At 31.9% G+C, this 22,128-nt stretch overlaps 2 protein-coding genes across 2 annotated transcripts in view; one reads left to right on the top strand and one right to left on the bottom strand.

The window, feature by feature from the left end:
* Positions 1-22,128, bottom strand: part of LOC142339436 (UBX domain-containing protein 1-B-like) — a 394,986-nt gene that overhangs the window by 336,099 nt on the left and 36,759 nt on the right. The gene's annotated exons all lie outside the window — the stretch shown is intronic.
* LOC142340391 (uncharacterized) lies at positions 38-21,629 on the top strand. The gene is made up of 3 exons (XM_075390969.1): positions 38-171; positions 21,196-21,352; positions 21,494-21,629. The coding sequence occupies exons 1-3, from the start codon at positions 38-40 to the stop codon at positions 21,602-21,604; spliced, it is 402 nt and encodes a 133-aa protein (XP_075247084.1). The 3' UTR covers positions 21,605-21,629.

Genomic DNA, 22,128 nt, shown 5'->3' with positions numbered 1-22,128 from the left:
ACAAGATGAGCAAAGACTTAAAGACCTCATTAGTGCAATGAGAGGTGACATATGTGATGTTATGGGTGATAGGTATATTAGAAGTCAAAATGAAAGATCTATCAGGGAACCTGCTTCGCAGATCCACGAAGTGGTTTCACCAATGGCAGAGCATGATCAAAGATCCATCTGGTACATTGATGCTAATAACTTATACGGTTATGCACTAATGCAAATGCTACCATATAAAGATTTTGAGTACTCCAATACAACTCTAGATAAAGAATTAAATACTTCAGTTGATAGTGATTATGGCTATTGGCTTATCTGTGATTTAGAATATACTAATGATTGTAAAGAGAAAACTAGCAACTTCAAACTACTACCCCATAAAGGAGAAGTAGAGAATAATGAACTAGGATACAAACAAAGACCTACAACCTCATCAAAAAGTGAGAATCTAATACTAGATCAGAATAATAAATATGAATACCCGATACACTATCAAATGTTAAAGTTTGTTGTTAAGATAGGTATAAAGGTTATTAAAGTCCATAGAATAATTAAATTTAAACAAGATTATATAATTAGAGACTATATTGAACTCAATATTAAATTGAGAGCAGAAGCTAAAACTGAACCTGAGAAAGATATATTCAAGTTAATGAATAACTCATTGTTTGGTAAAAGTTGTGAAAATCCATTAAATTATCTAGAAACCGAGATCCTAACTAATGATAATGATATACTTAAAACTGTTAGTAAACCAACATGTAAAGATCCCTTTAACCAACCCTCCCTTAGAGATATTAGCCTCCATGATTCTTCAACCATCCCTTAGAGATTTTAGCCTCCACTATATGGATACCGACAGTTTTATTTTAAGCTATAGTGGAGGCAATATCGATAATAAACATATGAATTTATCTAATTTAGATATTCCTTTAAATATAAATAATAAGGTCCCCGGCAAGTTTGAGCACGAGCTGGGGAGTAAGATTATAGAGGAATTTATTGTACTAAAATCTAAAACATATAATCTAGAATTATGGGGCAAAAGAGAAAGGGATAAAAAAGGAAGGTAATGGTAAACATGAGGAAAATTAAAGGGCCCTAATAAATAATAAAGAAAGGATAATGGAGAAAAATAGGATTCAAAAAGTAGGTAGTAGTATGGCCACAATCAAAATAAGTAAAAGAAGTTTAAGTAATTTTGATGATGAAAGGTTTTATGTAAAAATATAAAAAATTATCTTTTAGATAAGAACTTATATTTATTTAAAAAGATTTAAAAAATAAGGTTAAGAAACAACTATATAAGGATAGGGATAAGGATCTACGAAGTACCTTTACTAATAAGAATATGGATGTAGATAAATTAATTATTAATATTAAAGAATTAACTATAGATAGTAATAGAGAATTAATAGTAGCAGCTAATATATTATATAATGAGTTATTATAATGAGTTATTATAATTATAGATCTAAGTCATACTTAGTATTATATTTTTTTATATAAAAAATGACTAAACTAGAAACACTTAAAAAATTAAACAATCTAGAAAAACTAAACAGAAGAAATAGATTAGAAGAAAAATTTAAACAACAAGAATTTTATGGTGACATAAAAGAGTTATTTGATCCTTTAACTAAAATACTGAATGCAAACAATGAACACAATCTAGCATTAAGTGAACAAACAATAAGAGCAATAGATTGGCAAAATCAAGAGTTAGATAAACAAACTAAGATGATCCAGCAAGCTGGATTCCAGTTTAAGATATAGCACCAGTTTATGTTGATACAAAAACAGCCAAACTTTTTCATGACATGGGGGCTCAAACTAATCCTCAATTAAAGTTAGAACTCGTAGATTTACATACTAGGAGACATAAAATGAATGGTGTTAATATAATTCTAGAGCAGGGTGCATTTTTAGTTAGGGAAAATGTATATGAGTTTTCGGAAGGATTTATTAACTTTCTTACTAAATCATATGTAACATATAATGATAATATTGAGGAAGATGAAAACAAAATTAAAAGATTTTTAAAGGATATGAGATATGATGCAGGAAAAGGGGATAAGAAAAGCGCTAGATATAGAACAATAAAACGTATAATGGGGGTAAAAGATGATGTATTTGGCAGGGGTTTAAATAGCAACCCTAAACCAAATAATCAGGGAACCTGCTTTGCAGATCCAAATACTTTAGTAGAAAGATTAGAATTATTAGTACTAGAAACAAAAGCTGGTCATGATGGATTATATGAAGAAAGGGTAAATATATCTAAACAACTATTATCTATGAATTTTATTAAACAATAACAACTAGATAATTTTGTTTTTAATTATGGTAAATAAATAATGATGGAAAAACAACAACAACAACAACAACTATTAGCTCAAGAAGTATTCAGTCCTCAAATAACAAAGTTTAGAAGAGAAAGAATAATACCAGTATATAAAGATGAAACATGGTCAGCTGATTTAATTGATAAGACATCACTAAGTAAATACAATAATAATTATAAGTTTATATTAGCTGTTATAGATATATTCACAAAATATGCATGGGCTATTCCATTAAAGAGTAAATCTGGTTTATCTATAACTAATGGTTTTAAAATAGTATTAAGTGATTATCCAAAAGGTGACTCTGAAAGTCGAAAACCAGAAAAGTTATGGGTAGATAGAGGTAGTGAGTTTTACAATAAATTATTTAAATCTTTACTTAAAGAATATGAAACAAAACTATATACTACTTATAGTGATTTAAAGGCTGTGTTTATAGAGAGATTCAATAGAACATTATTACATATAATTAATAAGCCAATGTTCATCAATGGTAATGGTAATTGGGTAAATATACTAAATGATGTAGTCATAACATATAACAATAACATTCATTCAACAATTAATATGACACCAGTTGACGCTTCTAAGAGTCCTGATCAAGTTAGATACTATGTTAAATCTACCAAAGCAACACCAAAATTTAAAGTTGGTGATTATGTTAGAAATACAGAAAAACAAAATATCTTCTCTAGGGGATACAATTCTAATTGGAATAGAGAACTAGTTAAAGTTAATGAGATTTTAAAAACACCACCACCAACATATAAGATAGAAGATATGAATGAAGGGATAATAGAAGGTAAATATTACAAACAGGAAATATTAAAATCCGTGTTTGATTTTGAATCTTAAATAAAGTTTTAGAATCGTTAGACAAATTTCTTACTGTAAATAAATACAAAAGATGACAAGAAATAGATTCAAGCAGGCTAAACATCAATCAACATCAACCTCATCATCAACAAACAATTTGACACTAAGTAAGGCTCATGTTTTTTTCCTAGAAGATAATGATAATATTGACATGCAAGATAGTTATAAAATTACAAATGTACACCCTCCCTTAGATCAAAAAGATGTTGTTAATAAAGAGTAATGTGACAATAACTTAATATCGTCTCATAATAAAATAGATATTTTAAGTAAAACATAATTGAACTAAGAAAAGGTAAATTTGAAGAAATTACAATTGGCCGACTAAATGCTAACATTGTTGGTTTGCCATCATCTACAAGCAATGGAGATACTGTATGGATTGATGATGATACAGTTGAACTCATCTAATATATCCACATTAGCCAATAATTTGACTGAAATTGAAACTAATATTGTTGATTTTGGCAACAAAGTTTCGACTGATACCATTTCTAAATATAATGAATTAAAAGTGGAGTTTGATAACAATAAGTTTATTCAGTCAATTACTAATATTCAGTTCAGTGATGCATGTGTTGATAGATGGAGAGGTTTAAGAGAAAACCATATGTTAATGATGAAGAGTTATAAATTATATAATAGCTATATTATTAGAAAGTAAACTATTAGACAACAAAAAACAAGTAAGACTAGAGATGCATTATGATTTTAAAAAAGAAGATATAATGACAGATATTGAGAGTTATTTTACTAATGAAAAAAAGCGAAGCTATGACGACGTCCATGACCAATCCAACAGCACCGAGTGAGAGATTACTATATCCGGATTTGTCATCTGTATCAGAAAGACTTATAAATGAAAAGATTCAAGCCAATAATAAATTTAACAACAATACTAACATTTTAAAAGTAAAAGATAATAGAAATTATTATGAAACTGAAATTATTAACTATAATAAGAAGTTAGGTAGATAGAAGAATTATATTGACGTAGCTGAGAAAACAGAAATAGTATTATCATCAATAGCAACAACGGCAAAAACAACATCAGTTGCCTTAACAGGTATATGATTACCTTATTCTATACCAACAGCTTAAGCTACAGCAACTGTTTGTGGTTCATTATCAAAAACAATTAATACTAAAATAAAAAATAAGATAATTAGATATTCGCAAATGTATATTTTAAGTAAGCAGTTTAGTGATAAGTTTAATAAAATATATACTAAATCAATGAATGATAATAAAATAGATAAAGATGAATATAATGATTTTGTTAAGCTAATGGAAGAATATAAGAAGAACAAAAAGAATAAGTTGAGTGTTTTTTTTAACTAAAAATATTATTGTTTAGTAATAATAGTATATTTAGTAATAATAATATTAGTATTAATATTTATCGATAGTTATAATCATAGCCATAATCATAATCATAGCTATAATCATAATCAAATAATTATCTCTTCTTAGTACCTAAGTATAACCCTCTTCCTTTTTGTACTACCTTTATACCTTCACCAGTATTTGCAAATTTTTAATTAAATCAGGTGTGGCTGATAAAGCAGCTCTAGGGTTTCTAGATGCAGCTGCACTTCCTATTTTACATGCTATTTCTAATACTCTTACTGGATTATTAGCAACTTTCTTTCCAAAGTTAACCGTAGCTTTACCAACACTTTTAGAGAAATCTGTCAATCCCTCAGCTTCTATTGTTGCATCACTGACAGTCATTGACTTATTTCTCCTACACTTAACACAATTACTCTCTAACATCTTAGTTCTTTTTGAACTAATCCGTGAAGCGGGTTCCCCAATAGCTCCTCTTATATTGATAGTACCACTAAATTGTCTACCACAAACACAATATGAATTATTTTGAATTTATTTAAAAGACTCAATTCTATATATGAAAAAAATGGAAGTTAAAAAATTTAATCTTATTGTTGTTATGAATAAGCCTAAGTCTAAGCCCAGGGTTAAATCTAAACCTAAAGCCAAACCCAAACCCCAAAACAAACTTGAAGCTAGAGGCTTAGCTCTAGAGAATAAAAAGAAATTAGATATTATTTATGCTAAGGGTTTTGTTAAGACTAGTAGGAAATAATTATCTGCGAAGCAGTTCCTGATAGCTAAAGATATATCTAAAATAATGACAAGGACTTTAGTTATAATTATAACTTATTAGTTATAATTATAAGACTTAATTATAAAAATGACATTAATTATGACACGATATCAACCATCCGTTTACCATCACTATTCACACTAATAACCCTTCTAGTTAATACTAATGTATGACATATAACATCAGCAACTGCAGCACTAAATTTAAAATTAAGTTGTATTGGTTGTGGACCTATGATCACTTTGATATCTAGTATCGAATACATATATTCTATAACTACTTTTGATTGTTCTATGGTTTATATATGGTTTCATATTATGTGGTAGCCCATTACAATCTTTATAAAATCAAACAAACTCATTAAAAGCCTCATTATAATTATTGGTACCATAATTAATATTCATTCTTTCCTCAGGATAAAACTCGCTACCAATCTTACAATAACATTCAGTAACATTCATTACATGAAATGTACTTGCATCATGAGTTTGTTCATTAACATTATTATTCTCAAAAGCAATTATTTTATATTGCGGTCTTTCCATACCACTTTCCGTACCTAGATCAAACAGGAATTTAGTAGCATGGGGTACATTCTAATAAAATGTCTTTCTTTCATGATAGCTAAACTATACATTATTCTTTTTATTTAATCCTTCCCGTACAATAATTCTATTGTCATTACTAGGATCAATAATAAGCACACACCATGAGATATCTCTAATTTCTATATTAGCAACATAAGCAACAGCACCAGCACCAGCATTAATTCTACATAGAGCCCTATCATCTTTATTCCTTTTTAATATTAGTTTAAACCCTAAACCATATATAATCTTTTCTAAATCGTTTACAAAACCAAATAGTTAACTCATCTTAATCATCATATACATATGACATTTTTCTGCAGCAATATGTCCACCTTTGAGTTGGCTATTCCTATTATCTATATTTCTAACAAAACCACTCTCATATTCATTATCAGTACTAGTTAAAAACTTATAAATCAATAGATTGGGATGGCAATGATCCATATATTCAATAGTCCTACCACCACTAGTTTCAAGCTTAACTGAAATAAACAAAGCCATCATACCATAATTAACTAATCTGATATTAGCATCATTGGCAAGTACACCACCAGCATCATCTGATACAACAAACTTAAATGATTCTCTTCTCTATTGAAGGATTATTTAATTATCAGGGAACCTGCTTTGCAGATAACTATTATTATGACTACTACTAGATCCAAAGCTATAACTATGACTATTAGGAAACCTGCTTCGCAGATAAATATAATCTAATTATTGAAAATAACTTTAACTAAGACCATAGCCATAATTGTAATTATAACATAAATATAATCTAATATTTGAATATATTGAAATGGCTGATAGTTTAATCACAGGAAGAACATCTTCATTAATTCTATATGAACTACGAAAGATAAATGAAACTCTAAGTAAAACTAAAGAAGAGCATACACTTAATGTTAGAATGATAAAGCCAACAGAAAAGTTTAACTTTAGTGAACCTATACTTATTTCATCAAAATTAGGTTTAATTAGATTATCTGTTTATAATTCGGTGTTTAAAATAACTGAAAGAAATAAGCAGTTTATATTTACTAATCAACAATCGTTCCATCAGGTAGATGCAGCCAAAATATTTATTATACCACCAGAGTCATACGAGTAAACCGATATGGTAGATACAATAAAACAAGAAACAAATAATAATGTTTTAATACAAGTAGATAAAAATACAATGAAATGTAAAATGGAAGTGTTACATGGTGTTATTAATTTTGAGGTAGAAAAATCGGTAGCATCATTACTAGGATTTGATAAACAAATATATCCAAGAGGTAAGTATACTACAAATAAAATTATTGATTTTATGGGTTTCAATACTATTAACGTTCATTGCAATATTATATCTGGACCTAAAGGTAATGGTAAAGATACAGATATATTATATAATTTTAGTCTAACTGAACCACCAGGTTACTTGATAAATATTATAACAACTAATATCTTGTATCAAATTGTAACTAAAGATAGAATTGAATATATAGAGTTTTATATTAAAGATGAGCATGGAAGACCTATAGATTTTAATGGTGATGTATTAAGTTTTACTTACATTTGATTTGATGTATAATCATGATATAGATATAGATTGAGATATAAATATAAATAAAAATATAAAAATAAATATAAAAATAAATTTAAATATAAATATAAATATAAATATAAATGCAAATTTAAATATAAATATAAATATAAATATAGATCGATCAAATCTGAAATAAAATTTGTCCCAGAAAAAATGTTTAGTACTAAACGTGAGAGTTGTAAAAACAAACCCTGGAGCCAGTGTTGTGATTGATGCCAGGCCATTTAAATGTTTTATATGTAATAAAAGTGTGACATATAGAGAAATACTAGAACACCTGCAATATCATTTTTTCTGATCCTAATCAATTTTTAACAAGTAGAATTTGTAATATTTGTAAACATATATCATTATTCAGATTTAAACATTATACATGTAAATCATATACGAAATATAATAGAAACCCCTCTACTATAGTTATAACTAATTATAATTAAATATAATTAGTTACATATATAGCATTAGCGTATTATTCAATTGCAATCTGTTTTTAAATAGAAGCTTAGTTTTGCCCATTTAACTTTTTCTCAACTTATACTACAAAACTCTCCGAAAAATCCCAATTAACTCTTAGCTTACCATTGATAATTTTTTAGTTATATCAATGACAATATAATTATAAGGCTCTTTCGATACCTTATTACAAATATTAGCGAAATCATTATAACTAAGTTCAATATTATTAAAGAAATCTTGATGTATCGATGCTAGGACTTTAACTCTCTGTTCAAATAAAATAAATAAATTGCAATTCTCTCTAACACTCTGCCTATCCAGAGAGAACAGGTTTTGATTAAGATATATCATATTACTGTTATTATGTCTACCTCTACAAAAGTTTTCATTAATAACACGTTTTTTGGCTCTAACATCATCGAATATCATTAGTTTCTTTAGGTCTTTGTGTAGTTGATCAGGAGATGTAAAATCTTTTATATCTTTAACAAACTCGATAACTGCTTTTGGTTACATTCTCTCTACACCCTCATATTTATTACCAGTAGGACCAATGATGTATAGCTTATCAAAGTATATACAAGCCAGAATTAGTTTTTTAAATAAGAATGTCTTACTACATTCACTAGGACCAGATATTATGCATCTGAAGTTATCTGGGAAAGCGGTTTCAGTAATTATATCATCATCATTTAGCCATGATTGTAGATCTTCATTTATATTTACTGAGATATCACTAGTAGGGGTATTATTGTTACAATTGTTATTAGGTTTACCCCTTTGATGTTTTTCATCAAATAGATTTATAAAATTATCATCATTATCTGTGAAGCTACTTCGTAGATCATCTCCGAACGGGCTCTGCTCGTGGCTAGCCAAGCAGGTTCCCTGATTAACATTAACATTATTATTATTATTATCATTAACATTGTCATTATCACTATTATTATCATTAAAATTATCATTATCATTATCATTATTATTTTTATCGCTATCATTATTATCATTATCATTATCTTTTTAATTAACATTACCATTATCATCTGCGAAGCAGGTTCCCTGATTATCATTACTATTACTATCATTTTTAACTTTAAAACCTAAACACAGACACTTTTTAAATCCTTCATGAGATTGAACTTGATTAACTAGAAGATCCAAAGCTATGTTTACTCTAAATCCATTATCAATCAGATAGATCATATATAAACAATTAGCCCCACAAAAGATTCATCATAATGTTGTATTCTCTCATTAGAGCCTAGATCAATATATTCTTCTAAAAATAATGGAGGGGTCTCAACACCAAAACTATCAAAATATTATATGGGGCCACCTTCTCTTCTTATAACTAAAACCCAATGTGTACCAACAGTTGAATCTAAATTTAAAATAATGTTGAAGCTAGTGTCCATGATCGGGGAACCCGCTTGGTGGATAGTATTTGGAGTTTGATCTCTGATTACTATCTCAATTGGTGTTAGACTTATATCTTTACCTATGTCTTTTATTCTGATTTTACTCATTGGTTCATCATTAGTACCAAACTCATTATTAAAATCTTCAAAAGTTAGAATAAGCATTTTTATATGATAAGTTAAATGAACATTTTTTTTATCATTTTATAATTCTAAGTCTAAGTCTAAGTCTAAGTCTATATTTTATATACAAAAATGGAGACAGGAAGCGAAGTTTTTAATTTTTCTTTAATAATTGGAATTTGTTCTATGATATATGATTCAAAACTGAATAAATATACAAAACTAGAAAAATGCTTTGGTGGATTTATGAATAGGAGTCTAGTTCGGTTTGAATATGGAAAGTCACCATTACATACTATTGTTTATGGTGGAACTGGTACAGGTAAAACATATTTTATTAGACAATACTTTAAGTTATACTCAGTCCAAAAACAAGATCTACAAAGCAGTTTGGTAAACCACGAACAAATTTCGTTGGAGAATCACGAGCAAAGCTCGTTCACTGATCAAAACCAAGACCAAGATCAACGAAGCAGTTTCACTGATCAAGATTAAAACCATGATCAACCTAAAATATAGTCAAAATATGTAAAGATAATAGAGACTGAATAGATCCCAATACTGGTAAATTTTATACCAGATTTGATAAATGTGATATAAATATGATCACAGCAAATTATATGTATAAATTCAAGGACTGTGTAATTGTTCTTGATGATATGGCTGATAGGTTAAATAAGGATATAACTAATTATTTTACAAAAGGAAGACATTATTATATTCAAATGATTGTAATGTGTCATAAACCGGCTCGGATAGATAATATGTCCAGAATGAGTTGTGATACTATTTATTTAACAACTTATATTGGACCTGTTCTTCTTAAAAACTTTAATGAAATACATAAATGTGAACATGACTTCAATAAAATAATTAGCGAATTAAATAGCAACTATTATAATCGTACAGATGGAATGTCAGATGAACTTCGTTAGGGTATAATTAAATATAATAAGAAGGAAAATACTTTTATTATTATTAGTAGTAACAGAACAATGATATGTGATTCAAGAATTCGTTCCCTTGATTTAAAAGCTCTTAGTTTAGAAGATGAATTAGAAAGAGAAGACATAAATAAACTTATAGCATATATGAAACCACTCATGATAAATGCTACGGATAGAAATACTATTAATCATGATAACTAGATAACTATTTGTTTCATTTTAATAAACTTCTAACTTTAAATAAATTGAAAATTCAGAATGACGTTTTAACAAAGGAACTGATTAAAGCAAAAGGTTTTAAGCAAGCATCAAATATTGGTAATATTATTCGTGGGGGTATATTTATATATGGTTTAACGAGTTGTGATACGGCAGTAAAAACTGCTGGACATGTGGCAATGGCTGCAAGCAATATGTTAAGTAGAGTAGGTACATTAGTTAACGTTGGATATGGAGAAGATCTGCAAAGTGATTATACTGATGACCCGCGAAGCGGTTACACCGATCTCGGAACCAATTATACTGATTCACAAAATGATTGTACCATTCTAAAAAATAGTTTAGTTAATGTAACACGCAAACTGACTGCTCCTTTAGAAAAGATCTGCGAAGCAGTTTCACTGATACAGGAAGAAAAAATAGATGAAGAGAGGGGGACTTTAAATAAATGAGGAAGAAGGTATTTAAACAAACTAGATGCGAATAATAAAGAATTTAGATAAAAAATTATAGATTTTGTTAGAGATAAAAAAGAATTAGACCTTAAAAAGATTTTAGATGAAAGATGTAAAACTAATACCTTCAATACGGATGGAAATAAATATTTAACAGAGTGTATCATGTCTAAACATAATACTGAAGATATAGTAGAAATCTTGGCTAAAAATTGTGAGAGTAATTGAAATTCTACCACTATTATAAATGCTTTTAAATTGTTTAGAGTGTAAACATAAATGTGGAAACGTTGCTGGTTTAAAATATCATTATGAATCATGTCACAAAGATAAAATTGGTAAATGTGTGTGTATGTGTAGCAATACAATACTAATTGGTATTTGTGCTAATAATTTTTCTCCATGGGGTTGTTCTTTAAAAAAATGAATCTAACTATAACTCTAGCTCTAGCTCTAACCCTAACCCTAGCTCTAGCTCTAACTCCAACTCTATCTATGACTCTAAATCTAACTATAACCCTACTGCCAACTCTGACTCTAGCTCTGACCCTAACCCTAACCTTAACCTTAACCCCGACTCTAACACTGAAGTCTTAATTAGACGTTGTAATAAATGTAATTCTATAAAACCACTAACGGATTTCGTTGGGGGTAAGTATACATGTATGAGTTGTACTTCAGCTAAAATTAGTTGTCCATATTGTGCTTCTGTTGTTAGATATGATGGGATAAGAGCTCATGTAAAGAAACAACATCCAGATGTAGAATTAACTAGAGGATTTAGTAGAAATTTAACTGAAAGATTAGCAGAGCTGGTTCCCAGATCAGTGGAACTGGTTCCCAGATCAGCTATTACCCAAACTGGGGAAAGTTGTTTGTGTAAATATTATAATTTTGTATCATTTCTTAATAATAATGGAATAAATATAGAAAAAGTAAAAGAGAATATAAAAATTTGAATAGTTTAGATAATTTGAAATAAAAATTATAGAAAAGTAAAAAAACAAAAATTTATTAAAAAATTGAGATAACTTTAAAATTTACAGAGAGAAATCACTCTTTAAGCGTGATAAATAGTTATTTTGTATTGAGGCATCACTCCAATAGGGGGCAATTTCGCTCTTAAAGAGTCATTCGCTCTTAAAAGACGGATTTCTCTCTTTTTTTTTGAAATTTGCATTATTTTTGTGTAAAAATCATTAAATTTTGCTATTGCTTTGGGTTCAGCTTACTTTTGACTTAACCAAGTAGTAAATAAAAACAAGGATCTTACTATTATATAAATATTAGCAAAATCTAAAATTTATAAAATAGTTAAGCTGGTTTTTTTATTCAAGTTATATTGAAAAACACTAATCAATGTGTTTCCACCGATCTCAGTGTTTTTGAAGGTGCTTTTTTTGTTCAAGTTATCCACGAAGTGGCATCATCAATTTTTGCAATTTGGTTTTACGTGTTTTTTACACGGTCTCATCTGCGAAGCAATTCAACGGTGTTGTTTTACAAATTCACTGATTAGTTACACCGAAAAACACTAATCACTGTGTTTCCACCGATCTCAGTGTATTTGACTGTATACCCATCACAGTGTGTCCCATATACAGTCTCACAGTAGGGATCTGCGAAGCAGTTTCACTGATCAACCTCACTGTGAATTTGGTTTTTTTATCTCACTTAATTTCATAGTAATTCATCAAAGTCAGGGGACTTTCACTGGAGTCAGTGAGGAAGGAACCCAAACCTTCCGTTTGCTAAAGCAACTTAACTAAACTCAATGACTTAAGCACTACGCCAAGTGAGAAAGAAAGTTTTCGTTTTAGATCGGTTAAATATTGATTAGGGAGATATATGAAAATTTTTATTATTTTTATATTTCTTTCAATTTTTGTTCAAGTTTTCTTTTTTGTTCAAGCAAGTTATCCACGAAGTGGCTTCACAGATATAGCAAGTTGATTTTAAGTGCTTTTTACATGGTCTCGCTAGTTTTATCCTAGTATCTGGGGACGTCCACTGGAGTCAGTGGGGATAGAACCCAAACTATCCGTCTGATAACAGTTCATTACCAGCTTAATTCGACACTAGTGGTTTGCACTAAGTGAGACAAGAAATGATAGTTTTTGAGTGAATATAAAAGTAATATTTAGTAGTGAATAAATTGGGGGTATAAGCAAGTAGTAGATATATAGAGTAGTTGGGAGAAGGAGCTCGAACAAAGGCATGAAAATAGCATAGTAAAAAAGGCATAGTAAAAATAGCTCAAAAAATTGATATGCGCTTGGAGAGCTACTTTTTCCCACTATTTTTGTGTGAACTTTCATCAGATTAATCTTCTCAAACAATTCTGGCAGGGCATTTGATATAAGAAGGTATCATCTCAATGACCATAATATAATTGCGATGTATATTACAACTTTTTTGCCCCAATCAACTTGGCGTTTTATATTCTTCATATTTTTTGCTGACAGTGCTCATGAAAAACTCCAGTGAATGGGAAACAAGTAAAGACCAACGATTTCAAAACATGCAGCCTGATTTCTAAAAGGAGTTTTTTACAAGATGCACTGACCGAAAAGCAGCAGCTGTTTTTCTTATAACTACGTTTCGATATACTTCAAATGACAATTTTGGGTCAAAGTGTTCTTTTGAAAAACATAAGTCTAATCTTATTACTTTTACTCCCTCGTTGAGAAACAAGTAGCTCTGTTTTTTCAGCATTTGAAAATAGTTGATTTTCCTGCAAACACCTCTCTGTCTCCTGTAAAATTGATTCAATTTAGTGGCAATTTTGTTCTCCTGGTTCATTTTAACATAATATACTATTATCGTTCCTAATTAAGGTTACCTAAATTCTGGCTTGGGGTACTCTATGATTCATCAATTTTTTTCCGACATCTTGCAGCATATTTTAACCCTTTGTGATAGTTCTTTGAGAAAAAATTTGATAAATGTTTGCAGACTCGGAGAAATTGCAAAACTCAATAACGGAGATTTTGTGCGAATTTGAATTGAAATTGTTTGCAAGGTAGCCATACCTTGCCGCAGTTTTCCTGCCTTCCTCTCTGTTTACTTTTTTTGTGTCAGTCAAAAACAATACTGCATCTGTTGACGACTTTTTGTTCTGGAATCCAACTTGCTCTGTTTGCTACAGATTGTTTTTATTGATGTAATCTGTCATGTGCGTGAGGAGAGGATTTTTGGAAATGTAGAGGAAACATTGGTGTAAAGAAATTGGTTTATAGCTGCCCATTTGTGTGTTTGACCCTTTTTATGAATTGGTGTGTCATATGCATGTTTTAGAATACTGGTAAAAATACAGTTTTTAATACAATCGAAAATTATTTCCAGACTGGTAACAACTGCGTGTTTTCCTGTTCTTAGAGAGCACGCTTGGAAAGATCCGGGAATCGCTGATTTACTGTTTTCTGAACTGACAATCGCACTGTAGATCTCTATTAATGTCAAAGCTTGAATTTTTGTGCCCGTTACAATGTCATACATATTGTCTGACATCAATTTCTTCATTTCGTACAAAATGATGTGAGAATTTTTACAGGATTTCTAACATATCTCCTCCATAATACAACTGCTAAACGGGTACTAGGGATTTCCTACGTTTAGGACCGAACACTCAAGCTTTTTCTTACGAGGAAACCAATCTTACCAAACTTTCCTTACTTCAATTTTATTCGGTATATTGAACTAGGGAACTCACTTTCGAACCCCTCACCAGACTCAGTAGAGACCCATAGACCATTTTGATAATTATTATACCGAATACTTCTTTCACGCTGAGATGCTTATCTCATAGTAAGAACAGCTTAACTGTTTAAAAACCTAGAGAGCAATGATCAGAAATATTTCACTCTCGAAAAGTAGAGGAAACATTGGTGTAAAGAAATTGGTTTTTAGCTGCCCATCTGCGTGTTTGACTCTTTTTATGAATTGGTGTGTCATATTCATGTTTTAGAATACTGGTAAAAATACAGTTTTTAATACAATCGAAAATTATTTCCAGACTGGTAACAACTGCGTGTTTTCCTGTTCTTAGAGAGCACGCTTGGAAAAATCCGGGAATCGCTGATTTACTGTTGTCTGAACTGACAATCGCACTGTAGATCTCTATTAATGTCAAAGCTTGAATTTTTGTGCCCGTTACAATGTCATACATAATGTCTGACATCAATTTCTTCATTTCGTACAAAATGATGTGAGAATTTTTACAGGATTTCTAACATATCTCCTCCATAATACAACTGCTAAACGGGTACTAGGGATTTCCTACGTTTAGGACCGAACACTCAAGCTTTTTCTTACGAGGAAACCAGTCTTACCAAACTTTCCTTACTTTAATTTTATTCGGTTTTTTGAACTAAGGTACTCACTTTCGAAACCCTCACCAGACTCAGTAGAGACCCATAGACCATTTTGATAATTATTATACTGAATACTTCTTTCACGCTGAGATGCTTATCTCATAGTAAGAACAGCTTAGCTGTTTAAAAACCTAGAGAGCAATGATCAGAAATATTTCACTCTCGAAAAGTAGAGGAAACATTGGTGTAAAGAAATTGGTTTTTAGCTGCCCATCTGTGTGTTTGACTCTTTTTATGAATTGGTGTGTCATATTCATGTTTTAGAATACTGGTAAAAATACAGTTTTTAATACAATCGGAAATTATTTCCAGACTGGTACCAACTGCGTGTTTTCCTGTTCTTAGAGAGCACGCTTGGAAAAATCCGGGAATCGCTGATTTACTGTTGTCTGAACTGACAATCGCTCTGTAGATCTCTATTAATGTCAAAGCTTGATTTTTTGTGCCCGTTACAATGTCTTACATAATGTCTCACATCAATTTCTTCATTTCGTCCAAAATGATATGAGAATTTATACAGGATTTCTAACCTATCTCCTCCATAATACAACTGCTAAACGGGTAATAGGGATTTCCTACGTTTAGGACCGAACACTCAAGCATTTTCTTACGAGGAAACCGATCTTACCAAACTTTCCTTACTTCATTTTTTTCGGTGTATTGAACTAGGTTACTCACTTTCGAACCCCTCACCAGACTCAGTATAGACCCATAGACTCGTTTGATAATAATTATACCGAATACTTCTTTCACGCTGAGATGCTTATCTCATAGTAAAAACAGCTTAGCTCTTTAAAAACCTAGAGAGCAATGATCAGAAATATTTCACTCTCTAACAAGCGACTAACACAGCGACACGACAAAAAAGCTTCTTGAATCCCTAGAATAAGATCCAAAGCAAAATTTTGTCAGCTGCAGAATTGCGAGCTCTTATTAATTGTGATGTGTATTTCGTGGCAAACAAGGGGGGTGACATAAGTGTCTTCACGTGAACACTACAAGGGCACATAATGGTCTTCCCAGGCAAACTTAAAGGGGCGGCGACACTAGTGTCTTCCCATGAAAACTCCAGTGGTGACAAAAAGTGTCTTCCCGGGCAAACAACAGCGGGGGACACATTTGATTTTACGGGCAAACAACAAGAGGGAATTTTAATTTTTCCGGAGTTTTTTTCCAATTTTATGAATGAAATCAACTCTAGCAAAGACATTCTAATAATTCCAGCCGTCCGTGTAAATGCTGCGTCTGTTTTGCTTTAAAAAACGTCACTCAAAGTTTTTTTGCTCAGAAGTTTAATTCTCAAGCGTCCAAAATGTGATTATGGGAAGTTAAAAGGCTATCTCAGACAGTAAGGGACTAACAGTTTTCTTTGCTTTGCTTTCCGTCAACACTGAGCACAAGTATATACCAGACTTAGCCATAAAACGAAATCTTTCTACAATAATGCATTGCACAAAGAAACTATTACGGGGAAAAGTATTGAAACTCAAGGAAAGAAACTGGCTTAACAATTATTCGAAGCCTCTGCTCAACTCTTTGCTCTGATTACTATGTTTTTGTATTCTTTTTATCAGTACTTTGTTCGTTTATTCTTTTGTAACTCTAGGCATTTTGAATATTTCTGTTTTTTTATCCCAATGACTCACGTTTGCGTGAACTTTCATCAGATTAGAGTTCTGAATAAAAAATAAAGTTGGCAGGATATTTGACTTAACAATAATAACAACTCAATGGCCATTAAATAATTACGAAGTATATTTTATTTTTTTTTGCCCCAATTAACATGTCGTTTTATATTCTGCATACCTTTTGTTAACAGTGCTCATGAAAAACTCCAATGAAAGAGAGACGGGTAAAGACCAAAGCTTTCAAAACAAGCAGCCTGAATTCTAAATTTTTTTTACAATATGTAGAGACCAAATAGAAGCAGCGGTTTTTCTTAAAACGGTATCAATATAATTCAAGTGACAATTTTGTCTCAAGGTGTTCTTCTGGAAAACGATTTAGCGTTTAAAAGTAGTTGATTTTCCTGCAAACACCTGTCTGTCTTCAGTAAAATTGTTTCAATTTGTGGGAAATTTTTTCTCGAGGTCCATATCGACATAATATACTATTATCGTTCCTAATTAAGGTTCACAAAACTCTGAATTGGGGTACTCTATGATTCATTAAATTTTTCAAACTCTTATGAGCATATTTTTTTAACCCTCTGAGTTCTTTGAAAAATTTCAATAAATGTTTTGCAGGCTCAGAAAAAATTGCAAAACCTATTTATGGAGATTTTGTGCGAAATTGAATTGAATTCGTTTGCAAGCTAGTCACACTTTGCTGCAGTTTTTCTGCCGCTCTCCCTGTTTGCTATTACTATCTCAGTCAAAAACAATACCACACTTGTTGACAACTTTTTTGTGCTTGAACCCAACTTGCTCTGTTTTCAACAGATTGTTTTGATTGATGTAATCTATCATTTGGGCAAGCAAAGGATTTTCGAAACGTATAGGAAATGTTGGTGTAAGCAAAGTTGGTTTTTTGCTGCTCATTTGTGTGTTTGACCCTTTTAATGAATTGGTGTGTCATATGCATATTTTAGAACACTGGTAAAAATACAGTTTCTAATACAATCTTTAGTTACTAATTCCAGACCGGTAGCAACTGCGTGTTTTCCTGTTCTTAGAGCGCACGCTTTGACAAATCACGGACTCTGTGATTTGCTGTTGTCTGAGTTGCCATTGGTACTGTTGGTTTCTATGAATATCAAAGCTTCAAATTTTGTGCCCGTTAGCTTGTCTTACATAATTTCTCACATCAGTTTCTCCATTTCCTCCAAAATGATGAGAGAATTTTTACAGGATTTCTAACAAGTACCTATCTATTCCATTTTATCACTGCTAAACGAGTGCCAGGGATTTCCAACGTTTAGAACGGTACACTCCACTTTTTTCTTGCGTGGAAACCGATCTTACCAAAGTTTCCTTTCTCATTTTTGTTTGGTCTTTAGAACTAGGGTACTCACTTTCGAACCCCTCTCCAGATTCCGTAGGAACCCATAGCTTCGTGTGATATTAATTATACCGAACACTTGTTTACGCTGAGATACTTATATCATTGTAGAAAGAGCTTAGCTGTTTAAAAACCTAGAGATCAACAATCAGAAAAAATTCACTCTTTAACAAGCGACTAACACAGTGAGACGACAAAAAAAATTTTTAGGTACCAGAAAAAGATCCAAAGCAAAATTTTGTCAGTTTCAAAATTACGAGCTCTTATTCATCGTGATGTGTCTTCTCGGGCAAACTACAGGGGGGAAACTTAAATTTTTTAGAAGTTTTGTCAAATTTTTTGAATGAAATCATCTCTGCAAAGACATTCTAACGAATCCTGCCGCCTGTGTGAATTCTGTGTCTGTTTTGCTTTTGAAAAACGTCACCAAAGTTTTTTTGATTAGAAATTTAAATGTGAAACGTCTCTTTAGGCGGGGTATCAATTTGATTATGAGAAGTTAGAGGAATAACTCAGACAGTATGGGATTAACCATTTGTTTTGCTTTGCTTTCCGTCAACACTGAGCACAAATATTAGCCAGATTTGGCCAAAAAACGAAGTCTTTTACAGAAATGCAGTGTACTAAGAATTTGTAACGGGCAATAGTAGGGAAAGTCCAGGACAAAACTGGCTTCACAAAAATTCGAAGCCTCAGAAAAAATGAATACACGTTTCTGGGAAATTCTCTGTTTAATTATTGCAAAGAAATTATCACTTGAAACTTTGCCAGATTAGTAATTGAAAAACATCTTTAAATTGTTTGCTTCAATTTATCTGCTTTAATTGGAACTCAACTATTTCTTTTTCCGGCTGCAGCATTATAAAGGGGCTGCCAACACTCGAAATTTTTACAACAGCCTCAAAGTCACCGAGATGGTCAATTTAGAATCAAGTGTTTTTCTGGGCTGTAGCACATCTCAAGTTCAGTGCCAAATACTCATACGGGCAGCATTGAACAATGTCGTGTAAGAACAACAAAATGATTGGGGTACCTGTTATTATAGTTTTGAGCAAACTCACTAGGAATGGAAGTAGACAAAGAGAAAAGTAGACATACTTGTTTGTTCGCGTTTTGTCTTTGAATTGGTCCCTCACACAATAACTCGATCGGTTGTTCGCTCGATTGCTCTCACTCATTTTAACAGTTACAGCCCTCCTATCGCTCTCTCCAGCTGTTTGGCTCGACCCCCGTCTCAACAAATCTTCATCTCTTTTCTTCTCTCACTTGCTCACTCTTTTTCTCTCATCCGGTAACACATACTTACCCGATCGGTGGTTCGATCAATTGCTCCCACTCATTTTTGGTCTGTTTTTTTTTGTTTTTAATTTGTTAGCATAACTTCCCTACACCCTTACTCATCTCAGTTCACACTGCCTTCTCTCCACCTACCTTAGTCCTCCTTGGTCGCTCCTTGCCTTGGTCTTACTCTGTCCCGTCAGTCTACATCGTTCTTGACTCTCCATTTTCGTTTTTTGACTGACATTTCGCCCGTTTTCAGTATGTCTGTTTATCTCGTTGTCTCCTTCCATTCTTCGTACTTTGCCACTTGCTGTTTTAGTAATTTTGCTCAAAACTAAAATCTAGAGGCGCCCCAAAACATTTGTCGCTCTAACATGACATTGCTCGGTGGTGGCCGTATGAGTGATTTGCAGTCGCTGGAGTTGAGATCTGCTTCAGCCCAGAAAAAGAGAAAATTGATACTAATATTGACTATCTAAACGGCTTTAAAGCTATTTTTGTAAAGAATTTGAGTGCTAGCAGCCGCTTTACAAATGCTGCAACCAGAGTGAGAAATAGTGGAAGAGTTCCGGTTAAAGCGATTATATTCAAGTGAATATTTTAAAATATTTTTATTTACTATTCTGACTGAGTTTTAAATGTTAGTTTACTTGCAGTAATTAAACAGAAAAAATTCCTCGTTCAATTTTGCTGAGGTTCGAATAATTTTTAAACCAGTTTTTCTCCTTGAATTTTCCTACTGTTGCCCATAATTGTTTCTTAGTGCAATGCGTTTCTGTAAAAAATTTCGTTTTAAGGCTAAGTCTGGTTAATATTTGTCCTCAGTGTTGACGGACAGCAAAGCAAAGCAGACGGTTAATCCCTTACTGTCTGAGTTAACCCTCTAACTTCTCATAATCAAATTTTGGTTAATACCCTTCTTTTCTTGATACCCCGCCTAAAGAGACGTTTAAGAATTAAATTTCTAATCAAAAAAGCTTGAGTGACGTTTTTCAAAAGCAAAACAGACACAGCATTCTCACAGGCGGCAGGATTTATTAGAATGTCTTCGCCAGAGATGATTTCATGCATAAAATTGGAAAAATTTTAAGTGTCCCCCCTGTAGTTTACCCTGGAAGTCATATGTGTCCCCGCTGTTGTTTGCCCGGAGACACTTGTGCCCCCCCCCCCCCAGTAGTTTGCCCGGGAAGACACTTATGTCCCCCCGTAGTTTTCACGGGAAGACACTTATGCCCCCCCCCACCCACGTAGTTTGACCAGGAAGACACATCTCTAATCTTATTTATAAGCTAAAAAATATCTAAAATTGTCACTTTCAAATGCACTCACTAATTTAATTTTGTTAATGTAATTAAAAACACAGTTCAGAGCATTTCAGAGATCCGATGAATGTTTCTTTTAGGTTTGGATGGTCAGTCAGGACGTATGCCAAATTAGAGGACACCCATCAGGAGGACTTCATTAACATGATCACTGTCAATTTAGCCCAACTGGTCTATGGATCACCTGAGCTGTTTGGGATGGGCATCATGGACGAGTTCTTCCGAGCACACTCAAAGGTATCTATCTACACCTACATGCTCTAAACGATTGAGTGCTGCAATTGAAGAAAATTTTGCAAATGAAAAGTTTTGGTTTTTCAGATATAAACCCAGATTTAGACGCAAGTGCTTTAAGTATATTTATCTATTATATTTTAGGTGGACAGGGTGCTACAAATTAACTTACAGCCCTTGATTGTTTCAAAAGAGCTGGCTTATCAGTATGGACTTAAAGAATTTGGAAGCTATCACTTCAAAACTGAAGAATGAAACGAAGCATCTGACAAAAAATTTACCTCAAAAAGTTTTTCAAAGAAGTAAAAATTATTGTAAGATTAGTTTTTTCACTTTATACAAAATATTTGTGGCTGACCAAAAATTACTTTCTCTAGGTTTTAATCGATTTCGTTAAGGCTCAAGAAAATTCGTTTAGGTGGATTGGTGATATCTGTTAATATCACCTTCACAATTGTTAATTGCTATCAAACGAAGTTTATAGCAATTATATTAGTCAATTGGTCTTTTTAATGCTTTTTTTTGCTTGATCGAATGTTTGTCTGACCCATTTGACTTTTCGTCCCCAAAACGGGATAAACAGGTTTCTTAGAGCTTTTCAGCTCACTAGTCTCAAATCTGTTTTGGAGACAATACTCATGGTGTGAAGGGTGGTTCTTAGAGTTTGAACCCCAACACCTTCCATTCCCCTCCCAATTTCACCCCTCTCCCACGTCAGCCCCTCAGCCCTCCAATCCCCACCCCTACACATTCTACACCTCCTACACATAAGGACGTTC

This window comes from Convolutriloba macropyga, chromosome 5, assembly GCF_964194025.1.
Source record: "Convolutriloba macropyga chromosome 5, txConMacr16.3, whole genome shotgun sequence".
Lineage (NCBI taxonomy): Eukaryota > Metazoa > Xenacoelomorpha > Acoela > Convolutidae > Convolutriloba > Convolutriloba macropyga.
This window is presented reverse-complemented; position numbering and strand designations above follow the sequence as displayed.